The sequence below is a fragment of the Nerophis lumbriciformis genome, linkage group LG29 (genome assembly GCF_033978685.3).
Source record: "Nerophis lumbriciformis linkage group LG29, RoL_Nlum_v2.1, whole genome shotgun sequence".
Lineage (NCBI taxonomy): Eukaryota > Metazoa > Chordata > Actinopteri > Syngnathiformes > Syngnathidae > Nerophis > Nerophis lumbriciformis.
In genome coordinates, this window is record NC_084576.2 from 222,635 (window position 1) to 242,677 (window position 20,043).

At 43.9% G+C, this 20,043-nt stretch overlaps 1 protein-coding gene across 2 annotated transcripts in view; it reads left to right on the forward strand.

The window, feature by feature from the left end:
* LOC133572335 (uncharacterized) overlaps window positions 1-6,359 on the forward strand; it is a 30,441-nt gene extending 24,082 nt beyond the window's left edge. Inside the window, exons 3-6 of one of the 2 annotated variants that reach the window (XM_061925266.1) lie at window positions 3,832-4,033; window positions 5,673-5,732; window positions 5,862-6,167; window positions 6,239-6,359. In XM_061925266.1, the coding sequence (XP_061781250.1) occupies window positions 3,832-4,033; window positions 5,673-5,732; window positions 5,862-6,166 (567 nt within the window). In that variant the 3' untranslated portion in view covers window position 6,167; window positions 6,239-6,359. The remainder of the gene's footprint in view (window positions 1-3,831; window positions 4,034-5,672; window positions 5,733-5,861; window positions 6,168-6,238) is intronic. The other variant, XM_061925265.1, reaches the window with a different exon arrangement.
* Window positions 6,360-20,043: the final 13,684 nt, after the last annotated feature.

Below are 20,043 nucleotides of genomic sequence, written 5' to 3' on the forward strand. Positions count from 1 at the left end.
GTTCTTGCTTGGTTAGCAGAACGTTAGCCAAGAACGTTTGGCAAGAACGTTTAGGGAACTGTTTAGGAACATGCTATTTTCGTCTGTTTTTGCTCTATATTGTCAGGACTAACACTCAAACAGAAAATTCAACAATAATTCTTTATTAGTGATAATTATAATACAATAGAAATGGAATGCAGTGGTTTTTTCGTCTGTTTTTGTGCTATATTGTCAGGACTAACACTCAAACACAAAATTCAACAATAATTCTTTATTAGTGATAATTATAATACAATAGAAATGGAATGCAGTGGTGTTTACGTCTGTTTTTGTGCTATATTGTCAGGACTAACACTCAAACACAAAATTCAACAATAATTCTTTATTAGTGATAATTATAATACAATAGAAATGGAATGCAGTGGTATTTACGTCTGTTTTTGTGCTATATTGTCAGGACTAATTACATCATAATACATCACACAATTTCAAATCATTTCATTTTACAGTAGGAAGAAGCAAAGCGTATGTACGGTAATCCTATCCAGGGACGTGCACATGATTAAAGAGGGGCAGGGGCTCAAAGTCAGAAAAGGGCAGGACATTTTTTTTTGGTCCTTTACACAATATGGAAATGAATGTAAAATTAAAATTGCTAATAGGAAGCTAACTACTTGTAAAAGTGATTGCCATTTCTTTTGTGTCAACAAATTATTGTTATAATGAGTTAATTCACATTATCATAGTCTTGGAAGACATGAAAAGCAACAAAACACTGGTTTATTATTAGACACAGTGCATTTTATTTTGAAAATTAACCCGGTGTTTTATTTTGTATTTTGTACACTACTTCCTGTCCCGCACGATCCGCTCTGCTCTGTGCGGACTTGATGTGCGGTGCTCAATGGGGCAGGGCCGACATCCGGGCAACTGAGCTACATACGGGTTCTTCGAGCCATAGCAACCTGACTGGCGTTGAAAACAAACCGTCGCCATTACTCTTTAACCTGTCGACCTGCGCTGATTAAACCCGGCATTCTGCCTCCAAAATGCCCAAAAACTGTGTTGTTTTTGGTTGTGCAAACCACAACTGGAAACAGGGAAAACAAAGGTGGTATTTTGTTCTGCCAAAGCGTGCTAAAAGCCCACAGAGACGAGACAAATGGCTCGCAGCTTTACACCGGGAAAACCAGGACGGTTCTCACTGGAGTCCCCCAAAATCCCGGGTCGTGTGTTCGGATCACTTCGTTTCTGGTAAATATAAGGAACAAAAATCCACCTTCTTAACCACAACTTGGTCCATGCTAATGTTGAACCCGTTGAATTTTTACTGAATAACGTTGGACAGCTGAAGTTGTTGTTGTTGCACAACAATAACATACGCTATAAAGGCTATTTCCAGTCATTCAGCAAATAATAAATCATAATACTGAACTGAATTTGAATGAGCTCTCTACAGATATAATCAATGTACAGATACTGGTAGCCACCGTGTCATCCTTATTATCATTTATCAACATACCTTGGGTGATTGAACCATTTTTATGTGATTTATTCGTTATATAACAACCGAAGCGAACAACCGACCTGGTGCGCTTGTGACTCAGTGGCCTAGTGGTTAGAGTGTCCGCCCTGAGATCGGTAGGTTGTGAGTTCAAACCCCGGCCGAGTCATACCAAAGACTATAAAAATGGGACCCATTACCTCCCTGCTTGGCACTCAGCATCAAGGGTTGGAATTGGGGGTTAAATCACCAAAATGATTCCCGGGCGCGGCCACCGCTGCTGCCCACTGCTCCCCTCACCTCCCAGGGGGTGATCAAGGGTGATGGGTCAAATGCAGAGAATAATCTCGCCACACCTAGTGTGTGTGTGACAATCATTGGTACTTTAACTTTAACTTTAACTTTTAGACATAAAGATTTCCAAATTCCATGTCCGGCCATTGTGTAGGATTATCATCTGCTGGAAGGCGGTAAGGGCAGTCGTTTAATCCAACTACAGAACATTTTAACTCGTATCTTAACCTAGCCTCACTGGAAAGACTATTTACATAATCATACGCCATTTAGAACAGTTTAAAATGCCGTGAAACCTCGTTAAATGCCTTTTCTGTCAATGCTGTGTTCGCTGTGAGCTGGTTTGTTTTCAACGAATTCAATATGGCGACCGCGTTGCTAGGGGATTGGAGGGCGGAAGTGACGTAGGTCCGCCCTCGCCCATTGATGCGCCGTGCTCCGACGTCCGGCAAAAACAGAAGCTGGCACACTGAATACTAGAATAATACAGCGTGTTTCTGAAATATGACCCATATTAGATGCTGAATAAGTGGACAGCGACTAGACCATAACTCACAGGTTCAAGTTGCTCCACTGTCACGTCTCCTCACGGGCGCAGTTGGCTCTCTCTCCTCTTACTTACTCACTCACTCGCCCTCTCTCTCTCTTTCTGGCGGAAGTGGCAGGCTTAAACAACCCGGTAGTACAAGAAAACGTGGAGTTTTTGTACCGCTGGTTTTTTTGTTTGTTTTTTTTACATCCTTGACAGGAATTTATTACTGTTGTTTAAAGAAGAAGAAAAAAAGAGAAAAAGCACACACAGGCAGAGGGCACTTTTTAAGACGAGGCAAAAAAGGGCAGGGGCTCAAGCACCCATAGGGCCCTATGTGTGCACGTGCCTGATCCTATCCCTTTCCCACTTCAAAGCGTTTACAAATATATAGAATCATTTACTGACCTTTTTATATAACAAAATAACATATATGAATTAGTGTACAACAGTTTTGTAATATGTAATTAATTCATGAACGGGGCTTTATATTAAGCCCGGTCAGAATAACGTCATTTATTCTTGTGTACTGTTCCAGTTCGTCCACTCGGTCCGTTATTTGTTCTATTTGTACATTTTTTGCGTCATTCTCGACTCGTAGAATTTTGACCTCCTCCACCAGCTGCATAATTGTCTGTTGGTACTGCTTAATGGCTGATACCTCTGCTGTTCAAAATTCAAGCCATCTCCTTATCTCCTCACCTTCATCAGGAGAGAGCACCTTCTTTGGCCCCATGTTGATCTTGGCTGTCGCAGGTGTTCACTGCCTTCGGCCTAGGCTGTCCCCGGTCCCGATAGATGTCGTCTAATGCCCAAGATCTTTGATGGGATCCCGTCTGGCCTGGCAAGCCTCGCTCTAGCCTCTCTCGCGCTAGCCTCGCCGTTGTCACCGCGATGTGGTCCCGCTGCTGCCAGCCGCCAGCTGGGCCTCTCCAAGATCTTTGATGGGATCCCGTCTGGCCTGGCAAGCCTCGCTCTAGCCTCTCTCGCGCTAGCCTCGCCGTTGTCACCGCGATGTGGTCCCGCTGCTGCCAGCCGCCAGCTGGGCCTCTCCCTCGTCGCTCTGCTGCCGTCACACGCCGCCGCCGCCAACTGCCGGTCCCGTTTTGATTGATTGGTGAAGGTGAAGGTGGTTGACGCAAGGGGCGGGGCGGTGGTGCGGCGGTGACCTTAGAGATGTATCGGGCCCTTCACAAAACATCCACATCCGCCCTGCAGCTGAGCTTTGAACCGGGGGTGTGAGGGCCTGGATAACGAGAGAAGGCAGCGATGCGGCTGCTTCCCCATCAACGACACCGTACAGCACTGGTAGCGCGTTATTACCAACCTCTGTTTATAAAGCAAGTTTGAGTATCACTGGCAAATGTTCACCTAGTCGCATATATGTGTCCTCTTTTTGGGATTTCACAATATGGTCAGCCTAATGTAACCGAGGGTTTATATAAGTCGCCTATACTGTGTGTGTGTGTGTGTGTGTGTGTGTGTGTGTGTGTGTGTGTGTGTGTGTGTGTGTGTTGAACAGGACATTCAGCAATTGTTGGAAAACTTGCCGCCAGACCAGCGGGAACGACTGGAGGAGTACTACTGTGAAAAGGAAAGGGCCATACTCCTCGAACGTCAAGTTGCCGCAAAGGCCCTTCAGGATGCCAGAAAGGCCCGTCAAGAGGCCGCAAAGGCCCTTCAGGATGCCGGAAAGGCGCGATATGAGCTTGCCCAGAACCAATGTAAGGAAGGTAGATTCTACAAACCCCGTTTCCATATGAGTTGGGAAATTGTGTTAGATGTAAATATAAACGGAATACAATGATTTGCAAATCCTTTTCAAGCCATATTCAGTTGAATGCACTACAAAGACAACATATTTGATGTTCAAACTCATAAACTTTTTTTTTTTTTTTTTGCAAATGATAATTAACTTAGAATTTCATGGCTGCAACACATGCCAAAGTAGTTGGGAAAGGGCATGTTCACCACTGTGTTACATGGCCTTTCCTTTTAACAACACTCAGTAAACGTGAGGAGACACATTTGTGAAGCTTCTCAGGTGGAATTCTTTCCCATTCTTGCTTGATGTACAGCTTAAGTTGTTCAACAGTCCGGGGGTCTCCCTTCTGCTATTTTAGGCTCCATAATGCGCCACACATTTTCAATGGGAGACAGGTCTGGACTACAGGCAGGCCAGTCTAGTACCCGCACTCTTTTACTATGAAGCCACATTGATGTAACACGTGGCTTGGCATTGTCTTGCTGAAATAAGCAGGGGCGTCCATGATAACGTTGCTTGAGTGGCAACATATGTTGCTCCAAAAGCTGTATGTACCTTTCAGCATTAATGGCGCCTTCACAGATGTGTAAGTTACCCATGTCTTGGGCACTAATACACCCCCATACCATCACACATGCTGCCTTTTACACTTTGCGCCTATAACAATCCGGATGGTTCTTTTCCTCTTTGGTCCGGAGGACACGACGTCCACAGTTTTTAAAAACAATTTGAAATGTGGACTCGTCAGACCACAGAACACGTTTCCACTTTAATCAGTTCATCTTAGATGAGCTCAGGCCCAGCGAAGCCGACGGAGTTTCTGGGTGTTGTTGATAAACGGTTTTCGCCTTGCATAGGAGAGTTTTAACTTGCACTTACAGATGTAGCGACCAACTGTAGTTACTGACAGTGGGTTTCTGAAGTGTTCCTGAGCCCATGTGGTGATATCCCTTACACACTGATGTCGCTTGTTGATGCAGTACAGCCTGAGGGATGGAAGGTCACGGGCTTAGCTGCTTACGTGCGGTGATTTCTCCAGATCCTCTGAACCCTTTGATGATATTACGGAGCGTAGATGGTGAAATCCCTAAATTCCTTGCAATAGCTGCTTGAGAAAGGTTTTTCTTAAACTGTTCAACAATTTGCTCACGCATTTGTTGACAAAGTGGTGACCCTCGCCCCATCCTTGTTTGTGAATGACTGAGCATTTCAAGGAATCTACTTTTATACCCAATCATGGCACCCACCTGTTCCCAATTAGCCTGCACACCTGTGGGATGTTCCAAATAAGTGTTTGATGAGCATTCCTCAACGTTTTCAGTATTTATTGCCACCTTTCCCAACTTCTTTGTCACGTGTTGCTGCCATCAAATTCTAAAGTTAATGATTATTTGCAAAAAAAAAAAGGTTGATCAGTTTGAACATCAAATATGTTGTCTTTGTAGCATATTCAACTGAATATGGCTTGAAAATGATTTGCAAATCATTGTATTACGTTGATATTTACATCTAACACAATTTCCCACCTCGTATGGAAACGGGGTTTGTACCATCTGACATTATAATATTGTTTTTTTAATTTAAGCCCTCTCTTGCAGTGAAGTCCCTGAACACAATCCAAGCCCTTCAAGTTGAGAACAGAGCTCTCAAGAGAAGAGGTATGAAAAGTCAACATCAGCTCCTTGAGTAGCCTGACAATGAACTGTTTCATTTGTAACCTGTATCTTACCTTCACTGTAACTTGTATTTCTGTGTCTTACCAAACACAACTTGGAAAATGCCGACAGTCGCCCGCGATGTCGGTGAAGGGATCGTGGCCCGCGATGTCGGTGAAGGGATCGTGGCCCCCGATGTCGGTGAAGGGATCGTGGCCCCCGATGTCGGTGAAGGGATCGTGGCCCCCGATGTTGGCGAAGGGATCGTGGCCCCCGATGTTGGCGAAGGGATCGTGGCCCGTGATGGCGGTGAAGGGATCGTGGCCCCCGATGGCGGTGAAGGGATCGTGGCCCGTGATGGCGGTGAAGGGATCGTAGAGGATCCCGGTGATGAGGCACCGGCGGCCAAAAGGGCCAGACGAAGCCCCTCCATATAAGGTAGCAGGATTAACACACACAACTCTACTGACACATACACATTTTTTTGTACATCTCACTCCTTCTGATAGTCATCTTTTTTCCAGGCGGTACCATGGGCTCAGCGCTGCGGAGTGGTACCATGTGGCACCATGTGGTACCATGGGTTGAGTGCTGCTGCTGTCCCACTTCAATAAAAAATTGATTGACAAATGCTTGGTTGCTTTTTATCAATTTTATGCTTTTATGGGGATTGGCCCCTCCCACCTGCGAAGACATGCACCTGTCTTGCCCAAGGACACGACGGCAGTGACTAGGATGGTGGAAGTGGGGATTGAACCTGGAGCCCTCAAGTTGCTGGCACGGCCGCTCTACCACCCGAGCTATACCGCTGTTTTCACTGCTGGACTCTAGAAAGAGGTTCCGCAGCCTCCGAAGCACAACCTCCAGGTTGTGTAACAGCTTCTTCCCTCAGGCCGTAAGACTCTTGAACGCATCATAATTAAATGATCCCCTCAACTCCCCCCAAAATGGATTAACTCGCTGCACACTGTAAGAATTTTCACCGTTTAAATACAGTAACCTACTGGCAGCTAATGGTTCCAGTATTTCTACAGCACACATACTGTGATTTATCACTACAGTTTATTACTGTAAAAGGTATCACAGTACTATGCTGTATCAAATATACGCTTCACAGCATAATACTGTCATCTGTTTAGCGGCATTACACTGTTATTTTAGTGTAATATCCATGAACAGTTAATTACAGTCAAATAATTGTAAGCACTTTAGACTGAGCTTTACAGTATAATGCCACTAGAAGTTCATGAGTTGAACTTTTAATTTTTCAAAATCAAAACCCCTGTAATCTGCTGGCATAAAAATGACTGGAGAAATGGCCTTGCAAGTTTAAGCTTTTATTAACCAATTATTTTAATTATCTACATTCAGCTCGCTACTCGCTACTCATTTTTATCGATCTGTTAATGCACGCTTTGTTTGTTTTGGTCTGTCAGACAGACCTTCAAAGTGCCTGCCTTACTGGTGACGTTTCACTTCGTTCCACCAATCAGATGCAGTCACTGGTGACGTTGGACCAATCAAACAGAGCCAGGTGGTCACATGACCTGACTTAAACAAGTTGGAAAACTTATTGGGGTGTTACCATTTAGTGGTCAATTGTACGGAATATGTACTGTACTGTGCAATCTACTAATAAAAGTTCCAATCAATCAATCAAAAGTGTGAGGGAAACAAGATACTTGTTTTATTTCAACCGTACATCCCGTCAAAAGCCTCAAGACTGACCGCACATGAGGATGTTCCTGTCTTCACAATAAAAGTGCCGCGCCATCGCACCTGCGCGAGTCTCCGAAAGCCAGCGCAAACAAGCTAGCAAGCTACGGAGTTTGACGCCAATATATTTCTTGCAAAGTGTATAAAAACGAATATGGAAGCTGGACAGATAAGATACCAAAAACCAACCACTTTCATGTGGTATTAGACAGAAAGGAGGAACTTTTTTTCTCCTCCATTTGAAAACGTGGACGTTATCATCACTACTGTCTGATTACAATCAATGCAAGTCATCAGAATCAGGTAATACACCAACTTATATTCTAGTCTTCATTAAAGAAAGGAATCTATATGTTAAACATGCATGTATATTCATTAAAACACCTTTAACATGTAAACAAAAACAGCAAAATAACTACTTATATATTATATACTGTATATATCAATGTATATGTATGTATGTATGTATATATATATATATATATATATATATATATATATATGATATGAGTGTGTATGTTACTCATCAGTTACTCAGTACTTGAGTAGTTTTTTCACAACATACTTTTTACTTTTACTCAAGTAAATATTTGGGTGACTACTCCTTACTTTTACTTGAGTAATAAATCTCTAAAGTAACAGTACTCTTAAGAGTACCATTTCTGGCTACTCTACCCACCTCTGTCTAAAACCCATGAAGACAAATTGAGAGAGGAAGACAATGCTAAAGCCTCCCCAATCCCTCTCTCTATTTATGTGTTTTCTCTCCATCTACGGGACCGTGTATTTACGCTGATGTTTCCTGCTTTCACCCATTTAACATATCGTTACCTGCTCATTACCTATCTTCTCTGCATCCTGGGGTCACACTGGTGCTTCCTGCCTTTACCCATTCAACATATCTTTACCTGCATGTTACCTACCTTCTCTGCATAGTGTGGTCACGCTGGTGCTTTCTGCCTTTACCTATTCAACATATCTTTACCTGCACATTACCTACCTTCTCTGTATCCTGGAGTCTAGCTGGTGTTTCCTGCCTTTACCCATTCAGCATATCTTTACCTGCACATTACCTACCTTCCCTGCATCCTGGGGTCACACTGCTGCTTCTTTCTTTCACCATACAACATACACATTACCTACCTTGTCTGCATTGCCTCGACCACACCTGCGCTTCCTTCTTTCACCCATTCAACATACCTTCACCCGCACATAACCTACCTTCTCCGTTACCTGCTCATTACCTACCTTGTCTGCATTGCCTCGACCACACCTGCGCTTCCTTCTTTCACCCATTCAACATACCTTTACCCGCACATGACCTACCTTCTCCGTTACCTGCTCATTACCTATCTTCTCTGCATCCTGGGGTCACACTGGTGCTTCCTGCCTTTACCCATTCAACATATCTTTACCTGCACATTACCTACCTTCTCTGCACAGTGTGGTCACGCTGGTGCTTTCTGCCTTTACCCATTCAACATATCTTTGCCTGCACATTACCTACCTTCTCTGTATCCTGAAGTCTAGCTGGTGTTTCCTGCCTTTACCCATTCGACATATCTTTGCCTGCACATTACCTACCGTCTCTGTATCCTGGAGTCTAGCTGGTGTTTCCTGCCTTTACCCATTCAACATATCTTTGCCTGCACATTACCTACCGTCTCTGTATCCTGGAGTCTAGCTGGTGTTTCCTGCCTTTACCCATTCGACATATCTTTACCTGCACATTACCTACCTTCTCTGTATCCTGGAGTCTAACTGGTGTTTCCTGCCTTTACCCATTCAGCATATATTTACCTGCACATTACCTACCTTCCCTGCATCCTGGGGTCACACTGGTGCTTCTTTCTTTCACCATACAACATACACATTACCTACCTTGTCTGCATTGCCTCGACCACACCTGCGCTTCCTTCTTTCACCCATTCAACATACCTTCACCCGCACATTACCTACCTTCTCTACATAGTGGGGTCACGCTGGTGCTTCCTGCCTTTACCCATTCAACACATCTTCACCCGCACATTACCTACTTGCTCTGCATCCTCGGGTCACGCTGGTGCTTCCTGCCATCACCCAGTCAACATATCTTTACCTGCAAATGACCTACTTTTCCTGCATCCTGGGGTCAAACAGGTGCTTCCTTCTTTGACCCAGTCAACATACCTTTACCTGCACATTACCTACCTTCTCTGTATCCTAGAGTCAAACTGGTGCTTCGGTCCACAAAGGAACAGAAGAGTCATTGATTTAAGGCACAAACTTGGGGAAATGACAAGTCAAATTCCTGAACAGAGGTGAGAAAAGGGACAAAATATCCCAACAGTATCAAGGGGATTTACCTTTGAACAAATTCCAATGTCCGAGCACCTTCCTCTTGGTATTCCAAGTTGAACACATAGTAGGTGGCAAGAAGGGCAGCAAGCCCTGAGATGAAGCTAGGTTGGACGCCTTCGCAGATGACATCACCTTCCATGCTGATCATCCAACGTTTTATTGTGACTTTGTCACCAGCAACTGGTACAGTCAAGAAATGCACTTTATGTTCCTAAACAGTATCCAATATGGGTAGCATTTTAAAGGTACCGTATTTGGAATGGCCACCTCACTCGCTCTCTCTTTACTCTGTTTACATGTAGTCTCCTAAGGCAGTGGTTCTCAAATGGGGGTACGCGTACCCCTGGGGGTACTTGAAGGTATGCCAAGGGGTACGTTAGATTTTTTTTAAATATTCTAAAAATAGCAACTATTCAAAAATCCTTTATAAATACATTTATTGAATAATACTTGGACAAAATATGAATGTAAGTTCATAAAGTGAACATCAAATCAAGTAGGCTATTCTATTCATTACCACAAAGCCAGAGTTTCCCCCATGCCATGATGGTTTGACCCTACCTGGCGGTGCCACACGGCACCAACTGCCAATCAACTATCCATGTAGAAAACAATGGAGGCTTGGTTCAAACGTAGCAGTAATGCAGCTGAGACATGTGGACATGTTCCATAAATATTGATGTTAAACATTTCTTTTTTTGTGCAGAAATGTTGAGAATGAAGTTGATGAATCCAGATGGATCTCTAATACAATCCCCAAAGAGGGCACTTTAAGTTGATTACTTCTATGTGTAGAAATATTTATTTATAATTGAATCACTTGTTTATTTTTCAACAAGTGTTTAGTTATTTTTATATCTTTTTTTCCAAATAGTTCAAGAAAGACCACTACAAATGAGCAATATTTTGCACTGTTATACAATTTAATAAATCAGAAACTGATGACATAGTGCTGTATTTGACTTCTTTATCTCTTTTTTTCAACCAAAAATGCTTTGCTCTGATTACGGGGTACTTGAATTCAAAAAAATGTTGACAGGGGGTACATCACTGAAAAAAGGTTGAGAACCGCTGCCTTAGGACAGTGGTTCTCAACCTTTTTTCAGTGCTGTGAACATTTTTTTTGAATTCAAGTACCACGTAATCAGAGCAAAGCATTGTGACTTGGATTTGCTATTGAGCAAGTCAAACTTGGTTCAGTGTAGCCGTAGCGCTTCCTTGACACGTGCGATGTGAAAGTAGACTTGACTGTAAATCTTTTTTCACATTGACTGAAGGGGCACGTAACTGTCCTACCTTCGGTAATATGACTTTTCAAATGCAGGAGAAGGCCCCGTATATCATCGCACTTGGCGCTACATGAGACAATATTACAAGGTAAACCTTCTGCGCTATACAGATCAGTCCTACTCTTGCCATATTTATGACGACGGCTGTGAGTTTTGAAGGCTGAGAAGTTGGAAAAAACTCTTGTGCATTTAGGGAAAGCACAAATAAACCATGCATTAGGCATACAACTATGACTTCGCATGTGTCTAACATACGCAAATACATTGCTGCAAGTCGTAGCACATATGTTGCAAGTTATCTTCTTTTTTTTTTTTTTTTTCTTTTTTTTTTTTTTTTTTTTAATGTCCTGTCCAGCTTCTCAGGCAAATCATATAGTTGATGTAGATGCCCATGTCGGCTGTTCAGATTTACTTTACAAAAGAGAAGTGTAGGATACTTCTCTTGTTGCCTTATTTGTATTTGACTTTATTAAATGTATTTATATTATCATTTAGTGCAGCCGGGCCGGAGCAGGAGGGGATAGAAAGAGAAAAAAAAAAGAAGACAGAGGGGGAAATTGTGGGGACAAGAGGGGGATTAGACAGAGAGACAAAAACAACAACAGCAAACAACAACAACAACAACAACAATAGAGCAACATCAGCAAATATGACATGTACAAATATGATGGTAAAAGTAATAGCAAATAAGCAGTTAGCGAAAAAAAAAAAATAATACAGAAATGACAATGAGCATTATTACACTACAAATGGATCAATACAAATACCAATAGAAATAGCGCTATTGATAATGAACAATACCAATAATTTACCTTTATTATCAACAATACAGTTGTTTAAATGCAACAATACATATACGTAATGAAAACTTGAGATACGAAAGAATGCAGAAAAATGGAGGGGGAGAAAGAGAAGCAACCTACATTAACCTTGTAGATTGTTATAGTCACAATAGGTTAAGCTTTGTCAGTGTGCCATGTGTTACACCCAGTTTACCCTAGGGCAACAACGTTAATATATGTTTGATGAAACGTGATTATGTGCATGAGTGTAAGTATGCATATGTACTTGTATATGTACAGAATGTGTATATGTGTTTGTACAGTGAATGTATATGTACAGTATGTGTATGTGTATGTTTGTATATTGAATGTGCGTGTGGATGTACGAACATTAGGTAGATAAATATGTACTGTATTTGTGTATGTATGTGGGAGCGTAGGTACCTATGTACGTATGTGAGCATATGTGAATTTGCATGTACAATACATTCGACTCCCAGAGTGCGTGGGAGCCAGAGCACGGCCCCATCACCCCCGAGAGCCCAACCCACAAACAGGAGGCGTGGTGCCCAGGGAACCAGGGACCACCGCCCCCACGCAGCCAAGCCGGCCAGCGACAGGAACCCCAGAGCCCGACCCACCGTACCGCCCACAAGGGCCAGCAGCAGGCCGCAGACAGACGCACCCGGCAGAGGACAGGGCACGAGAAAAGCAGGGGACAGCCAGACCCCAAGCCAGCGAGAGACCACACCCCACACGGGCAGAAAGGCGAGACGCCCCGCCCGAGGGACCCAGAGACTCCCCGCAACCGGACGGGAAGACCGCCCCCGCCCCACCGGCAACCGGGCCCCCACGAGCCCACCCCCCACCCCCGGAGAGCGCGGCGAGGCCAGCCCCCGGCCACCCCACCCAAACCGGCCGCCGCAGGACCACCCAGGCACAGGGCCACGGGAACCACCCACCCCACCCGCAGGGACCCCAACGATGGAGATGGAACAACCAGCAACCGCCCCGCCGAGCCCCCCCCCTGAGGGAGGGGAAAAATTAAAAAATAATATTAATAAAATATATTTAAAAAAATAAATAAATAAATAAATTAATTAATTAATTAATTAAAATAAAAAAAAGAATTAAAAGAAGATCACAGACATGCTGACAAACAAGGTCACTACCCCAGCAACTGGCCGACTCGCAGCACCTTGGAATACCTTGCAGCACCAAGCTACCACAATAGACGCAGGGACTAGGCCCAACAGGCCCCAACCAAGACGGGCACCCGGAAGGGATGGACAGCGGGACCCAGGAGCTCCAGACACGCAGTTCGGATGCAGTAGCCTGAGGCGTCGACCCCCGTCTGACAGGCAGGCCCAGAGCGTACCCCCAGAAATATACATACATACATACATACACACATACACATACACATACACACATACACGTATACATACCCACACATACACATATATACATATACATACACATATGTACACATACACATATATAAACATACATACATACACACACATATACATACATATACACAGTTCGTCAGCCCTGACAGCCATCACGCGCGCGCGCTGCCACCAGTCACAACATCAGCCACACCCCTGCACCAGACCCAGCAGCCACGGGCGCCCACACCACAAACAAACGGCAGCAGAAACAGCAGCCGCAATAACCCCAGACAGCCAGCACCAGCCAATCAAATCAAAGCGATCAAAGAAAAACTGCGACCAGCAACCACACGCCACCAGGGCCACGGAGACCAGCCGGCGCCAGCCCGCCGGTCAGCCCGAACGCCAACACGCAAACAAGAGACACCAACAACCCCCCCAACCAAAAGGCCCCCCACCCCAACCCAAACCCGCACAAACACACCACCGCCCAAACAACCGGGACACAGCATCCAGACCAGACACGGGGGCTGCGCCGCCACCACACCAAGTCACCGACAGAGACCCCACAGCGCAAGGTCGGGCCACACGGGCACGGACCCCATCCAACAGGAAGCGAGACCCGCGCGACGCCACACACAAATAAATAATAAGATTTTAAAAAAAATGAAATAAAATAAAATAAAAAAATAAAATAAAAAATAAAATTTAAAAAATAAAATAAAATAAAAATGAGTAATAATAAAAATAAAAATAATAAATACATTAAAAATAAAAAATATATATATAACAATAATAAATGAATAAAAGCCTGGCAGGCCACCAGACCGCAGTCCCCGCCGGCCGACGAGGCAATGAGGGGTGCGCCGAACCCCAAACCCCCCATGCATGTGTACAAGGCCCCCAGAGTGTCTACTGTGTAGTTAAAATTAGGAGGTCAGCCGTTACAGCCGACCTCCAGTCCCTATTGATGTGTGTACTGTAGCGTGAGTGAGATATGTATGCTTGTGGGAACTAATAATGCGATTAAAATTGGGGGACATCAAGGTCATGGTGGGTCCCAACCAAACCAAGCCCCCCAAATCCTAAGTGTCTAATATGCAGCTAAGATTGAGGGATGGACGAGCAGGGGACAAGAAAGGAGGACTGGAGCCCCATTGGAGGCATCCTCAACCCCCCGCCATGCCTCCCCGCAGGACAATCCCCAAAGTCCTATATATGTGTGACTGTGTGCGCTATAAGTAGGAGGAGTAGAGGGCCCGGACATCCCCCCAGTCCACGCGGCCGACAACCGTTATCTTCTTTTTGAGATGACTATGACATTATGATCACTATGACAAAAATGAAGAAAACTTAGCTCGCTAGCATGCGGCGGTACATGTGGTCAACGATAGTGTCTGTGATGCTGACTGTGACGCTATGTCATTTCGGACTTTATAAATATATATATATAAAGCAATTGGGCTTCACGGTGGCAGAGGGGTTAGTGCATCTGCCTCACAATACAAAGGTCCTGAGAAGTCTTGGGTTCAATTCCGGGCTCGGGATCTTTCTGTGTGGAGTTTGCATGTCCTCCCCGTGACTGCGTGGGTTCCCTCCGGGTACTCCGGCTTCCTCCCACCTCCAAAGACATGCACCTGGGGATAGGCCCCTCCCACCTCCAAAGACATGCACCTGGGGATAAGTTGATTGGCAACACTAAATGGTCCCTAGTGTGTGAATGTGAGTGTGAATGTTGTCTGTCTATCTGTGTTGGCCCTGTGATGAGGTGGCGACTTGTCCAGGGTGTACCCCGCCTTCCGCCCGATTGTAACTGAGATAGGCTCCAGCGCCCCCCGCGACCCCAAAGGGAATAAGCGGTAGAAAATGGATGGATGGATGGATATAAAGCAATTCAAAGAGAAAATGACACATCAAGGTACAAGTGACTCTTACCTCGTTATCAAAAACACACCATGCAGTAGGATGGATTTAGCTGCGGCGGCCAGGTGAAATGAAGCTCGGTTGGACGAATTGTGGGCGGACCCAAGAAACAAGTCTGAAAAATACTGAATTATACTGTAGTTTTACAGTAACTTACTGCTGGTCGATATTTTTTGTAAAATGCAACACAATTTACAGTACTTAACTGCATTTAAGAAGAACAGTATATAACTGTCATTTTTTTTGTATTTTTACAGTAATTTTTTACAGTGTGGAATAAAAAAGACAATATAACATACATCCATAAACGTGGACGCATGTGAAAAAGTGCAATATATTTATCTGTACAGTAATCTATTTATTTATATATATTTAAGTCGAAGTCGAAGTCTAAGACTCGCCAGTAGAAGGCAGCAGATCTCTGTCCCAAAGACTTGCTTCAAAGCACGGATCACTTGCAGGAGTCACCGCGTGTCCACGCAAAAAAACACCAGCTTCTTGCGTGGCTTCATTCCACGGAGGACCACAAAAGCACTTAGTTGCCATGACGACACCTCTGTCCACTAACAGATGTTGTCTTTTCTCCAGGCTTTTTATAGCAGCTGCTGCTACTTAAAAGAATCCACTTGGGAAAGTCATTAGTGTGCAGACCTGACCAGGGACTGGACCTGGACCTGGATTGTACACATATTGTGTGTGTGTGTGTGTGTGTGTGTGTGTGTGTGTGTGTGTGTGTGTGTGTGTGTGTGTGTGTGTGTGTGTGTGTGTGTGCGTGTGTGTGAGTGTGTGTGTGTGTGTGTGTGTGTGTGTGTGTGTGTGTGTGTGTGTGTGTGTGTGTGTGTGTGCGTGCGCTGCAGGCTTATGTCAACATGTTGGTGGAGAAAACGTCAGTAAAGAAGAATTGAAGCACCAGCAGCTTTGCAGCTCATGAATATGAAGCGAGACACTTTGGTGGCATTAGCTGCCATTTATGCACAGGTGCATGCTTCTTTCATTTGCTTCTGCACCTGCCAGAGACCAAGAAAAGGAAACAACAAGAGGTGGATTTGCCAGTTGACAGCAGGGTTGCACGGTATACCGGTACTAATATAGTACCACAGTACTAATGAATCATATTCAGTACTATACCGCCTCTAAAAAGTACTGCCCCCCCCTTTAATGGGCATGACGGCACGTCGTGACATTGCTGGCTTTACTAGCAGAGGAGCATGTTCGGCAGCGCACACACACAGAGTACTTACAAGCAGACACAGTGTGTAGACAGAAAAGGGAGAATGGGCGCATTTTGGTGTAAAAAGTAAAGATAAAGGTGAAGTTATAACACTGAAACACCCTCAGGAAGAGCTGCTTTAAGACATGCAGCTAACATCCATCCACAGTGTTTTATCTGCTTCTAAATCACTAATCCTGGCCTCCATGGTGACAAATAAAGTAAGTTTCTTACAAGTATCATTATCACTGGAGGACGAGGAATAGCTAAACATGCTTCACTACACACCGTAGGAGGATACAATAGCTCATCGGCGTCACAATGTAAACAAATGCCATGGGTGGATCCACACCTGACATCCACTGTAACGATACCAAGTACAGGAGCGTAGCTAGCCGATACTACTATGATTACATCGATATCTTTTATCATCACAAAGTCTTTCTTCCTTTTTTGAAAATGTTTTTATGTTTATACAGTCAGTAAATATGTCCCTGGACACACGAGGACTTTGAATATGACCAATGTATGATCCTGTAACTACTTGGTATCACATCCATACCTAAATGTGTGGTATCATCCTAAACTAATGTCAAGTATCAAAGAAGAGAAGACTAAGTGATTATTACATTTGAACAGAAGTGTAGATAGAACATGTTCAAAGAGAAAATAAGCAGATATTAAGAGTAAATGAACAAGTGGATTAATAATCCATTTTTACAGTTTGTCCCTCATAATGTGTATAAAATAATAAATGACACAATATGTTACTGCATACGTCAGCAGCAGTGACGTGCGGTGAGGTTGACTGTTGTGTTTAGACTAAAGAGGTGACGGCTCAGACACCAGGGGGCAGTATATACAATCATTTATTATATATAATAAATATAAACAATACAACTAAACTATAGAAATAGAGTGTGTGACTAAAATACAAGAGTGTGTGTGTGGTAAGACTATGTGTGTAGATATCAGAAGTGTGTTACCAAGTGTTGATGAGAAAAAAGGCAGACAAGTCCAAAGAGGGCAAGGCAAAAGGGGTCCAAGATCAGCGAGGGGTCCGTGGGGCAGAGAGAGACGTCAGAGTCCAGGGGCGAGTGAGGAGTCGGGAAACGAAGAAGGCAGTCCAAAAACACCGGGGAAACAACGGGAGATCTCGAGGAGGGAAGACTCGGGAAGGCACTGCGGAAGAGCAACAGACGTCAGAATCACGGAGGGAAAAACAACACAGTAAGAGCGCATAAGGCTTACGGTACACCATGAGAAAACTAAGTTCCCGCGCTGATCCTTGGGTCCACTGGTCCTTTATTGAGCTTGCCCTCATCAGACCCAGGAGTGTAGATTGCCGGTGAGTGATTGCAGCTGGTGGCTGCTGCAGGGCGTGGATGTGCGCACCCATGGGCGTGTCCCGAGGTGCGCACAGACGGATGAGCGGCGTTGGCAGGAGCCTGAGCCGTAACACTGACTTCATCACAGTCAGATTTACAAACATATGAACCCTAAAGAGTATCTTATTCACCATTTGATTGGCAGCAGTTAACGGGTTATGTTTAAAAGCTCATACCAGCATTCTTCCCTGCTTGCCACTCAGCATCAAGGCTTGGAATTGGGGGTTAAATCACCAAAAGTGATTCCCGGGCGCGGCGCCGCTGCTGCCCACTGCTCCCCTCACCTCCCAGGGGGTGATCAAGGAATGGGTCAAAGGCAGAGGACAAATTTCACCACACCTAGTGTGTGTGTGACAATCATTGCTACTTTAACTTAACTTTAACTTTACACATACAAACTGTAGCACACAAAAAAGCACATTTAATTAAAAAAACGTTATTATGGTCTTACCTTTACTTATAAGTACGGGAACAGTGGTGTTGGTGTTGGAGGAGTTGTGAATGAATGAAATATGAAATCCGTGCTGCAGTCTGCAGGTGTACCTAATGTTGTGTCCCTGCAGTCGTTCACGGCTCCTCCGGCGCGAGCATTGTTGTTTTTGCACTTTTTGGCTTCTTGTTAAGTGACTTTTTTTGGGTGGATTCGGTCTTGCACGTGGAGGGTTTGGGTGTGTGCTTTGGTTGGTGTGGCGCTCCCGTCGGGGGGTGCAGTCTGCGGCGGGGGTGCAATAACCGGCGCCAGGAGGCGGGATTACGCGAGCCTCACACAGTGCGTCTTCACAGCAGTTTTATGATTGCTCAGCACAAGAAATAGGTTATAAATGATAAATGGGTTGTACTTGTATAGCGCTTTTCTACCTTCAAGGTACTCAAAGCGCTTTGACACTACTTCCACATTTACCCATTCACACACACATTCACACACTGATGGAGGGAGCTGCCATGCAAGGCGCTAACCAGCACCCATCAGGAGCAAGGGTGACACACATACAGTTGTTGACAAAATACACTGTACATTATATACCTCAGCTAACTAAACTATGGAAATGTATAATATAATTCATATAGCAATACAGTCTCACTGCACAGCAGGCCAGCAGTTAGCCCAGTCCGTCCATGGTGAGGCACTGAGTGACGTGCCTCGACTGGCTGCTGATCACCGCACCGTCTCTTCTCAGTATTTGAACGACAAATGTGAAAATTCAGCGATTTTGAATAAAAATAATCTAAAACTGGTGAAGTTACACGGAAAATAACTTTATAGTATAATCACTGGATACATATAACAATTTAATTCATTTTTTTCTTTTTACATTTTTTTTCTTTCCATGATTCCTCCAGTGACCGCACGTCTAATTAGGAGTCTTGTTTGTTTACTTACTACTAAAAGACAAGTTGTCGAGTATGTTCAACATTTTATTTAAGGACTAAATGACAATAATAAACATATGTTTCATGTACACCAGCGGTCTCAAACACGCGGCCGTTATTTTGCGGCCCGCACCTTTATATGAAAATGTAATGTTAGTGCGGCCCGCAAGTTTTATATGAATGGCGCTTGACAGCGTCATACTTGTAAACTAAGGCTGCAGCTAACGATTATTTTTCTATCGACTAATCTATCGATTATTTTTTCGATTAATCGGTTAATCTATAGATTATTTTTTTCGATTAATCTATAGATTATTTTTCCTTTTACCGATGATTTTTGTATTTAAAATGAAGACGAAAAAATAAATTTAGGCCAGTTTTTTCAAAAGGTGTGACTTTTATTTACAAAAAAAAAAAAGTATGGCCACTCAGTCAACATTGACAACAACATGGCAATATATTCTGTAACAATGTAAGCATTTAAAATGTTTAACATTTAACGAAATTAAAAGTAGCTTATTTGCTTTTTAATGTGCAAATATAAAAGTAAACATCCAGTGCAAATCTTAAGAGTAAAATCCCCAGTGTTAAATATGCAGTGTTGACATGAATGACATCTATCAGAGTTATTACAACAACAGCTGGAGTAAAACAACATATTACAACATAATATAACATATTACAACAACAGCTGGAGTAAAAGGCCCCCCAGTGTTGGTGTTGATTTCCATGGTTAAAGGAGACAGTGTTGGAGGTACTCTGATTAGCCCCGCCCTCCAGCCCCTCCTCGTGTCCACACCCTCAACACTTTTCTGGATGTTTAAGGACTGTGGTAAATTGCTTCTCCTCTCTTACTAAATCAATTATTTGTCATTTGTAGCATCATGTCAGAATTTACTTT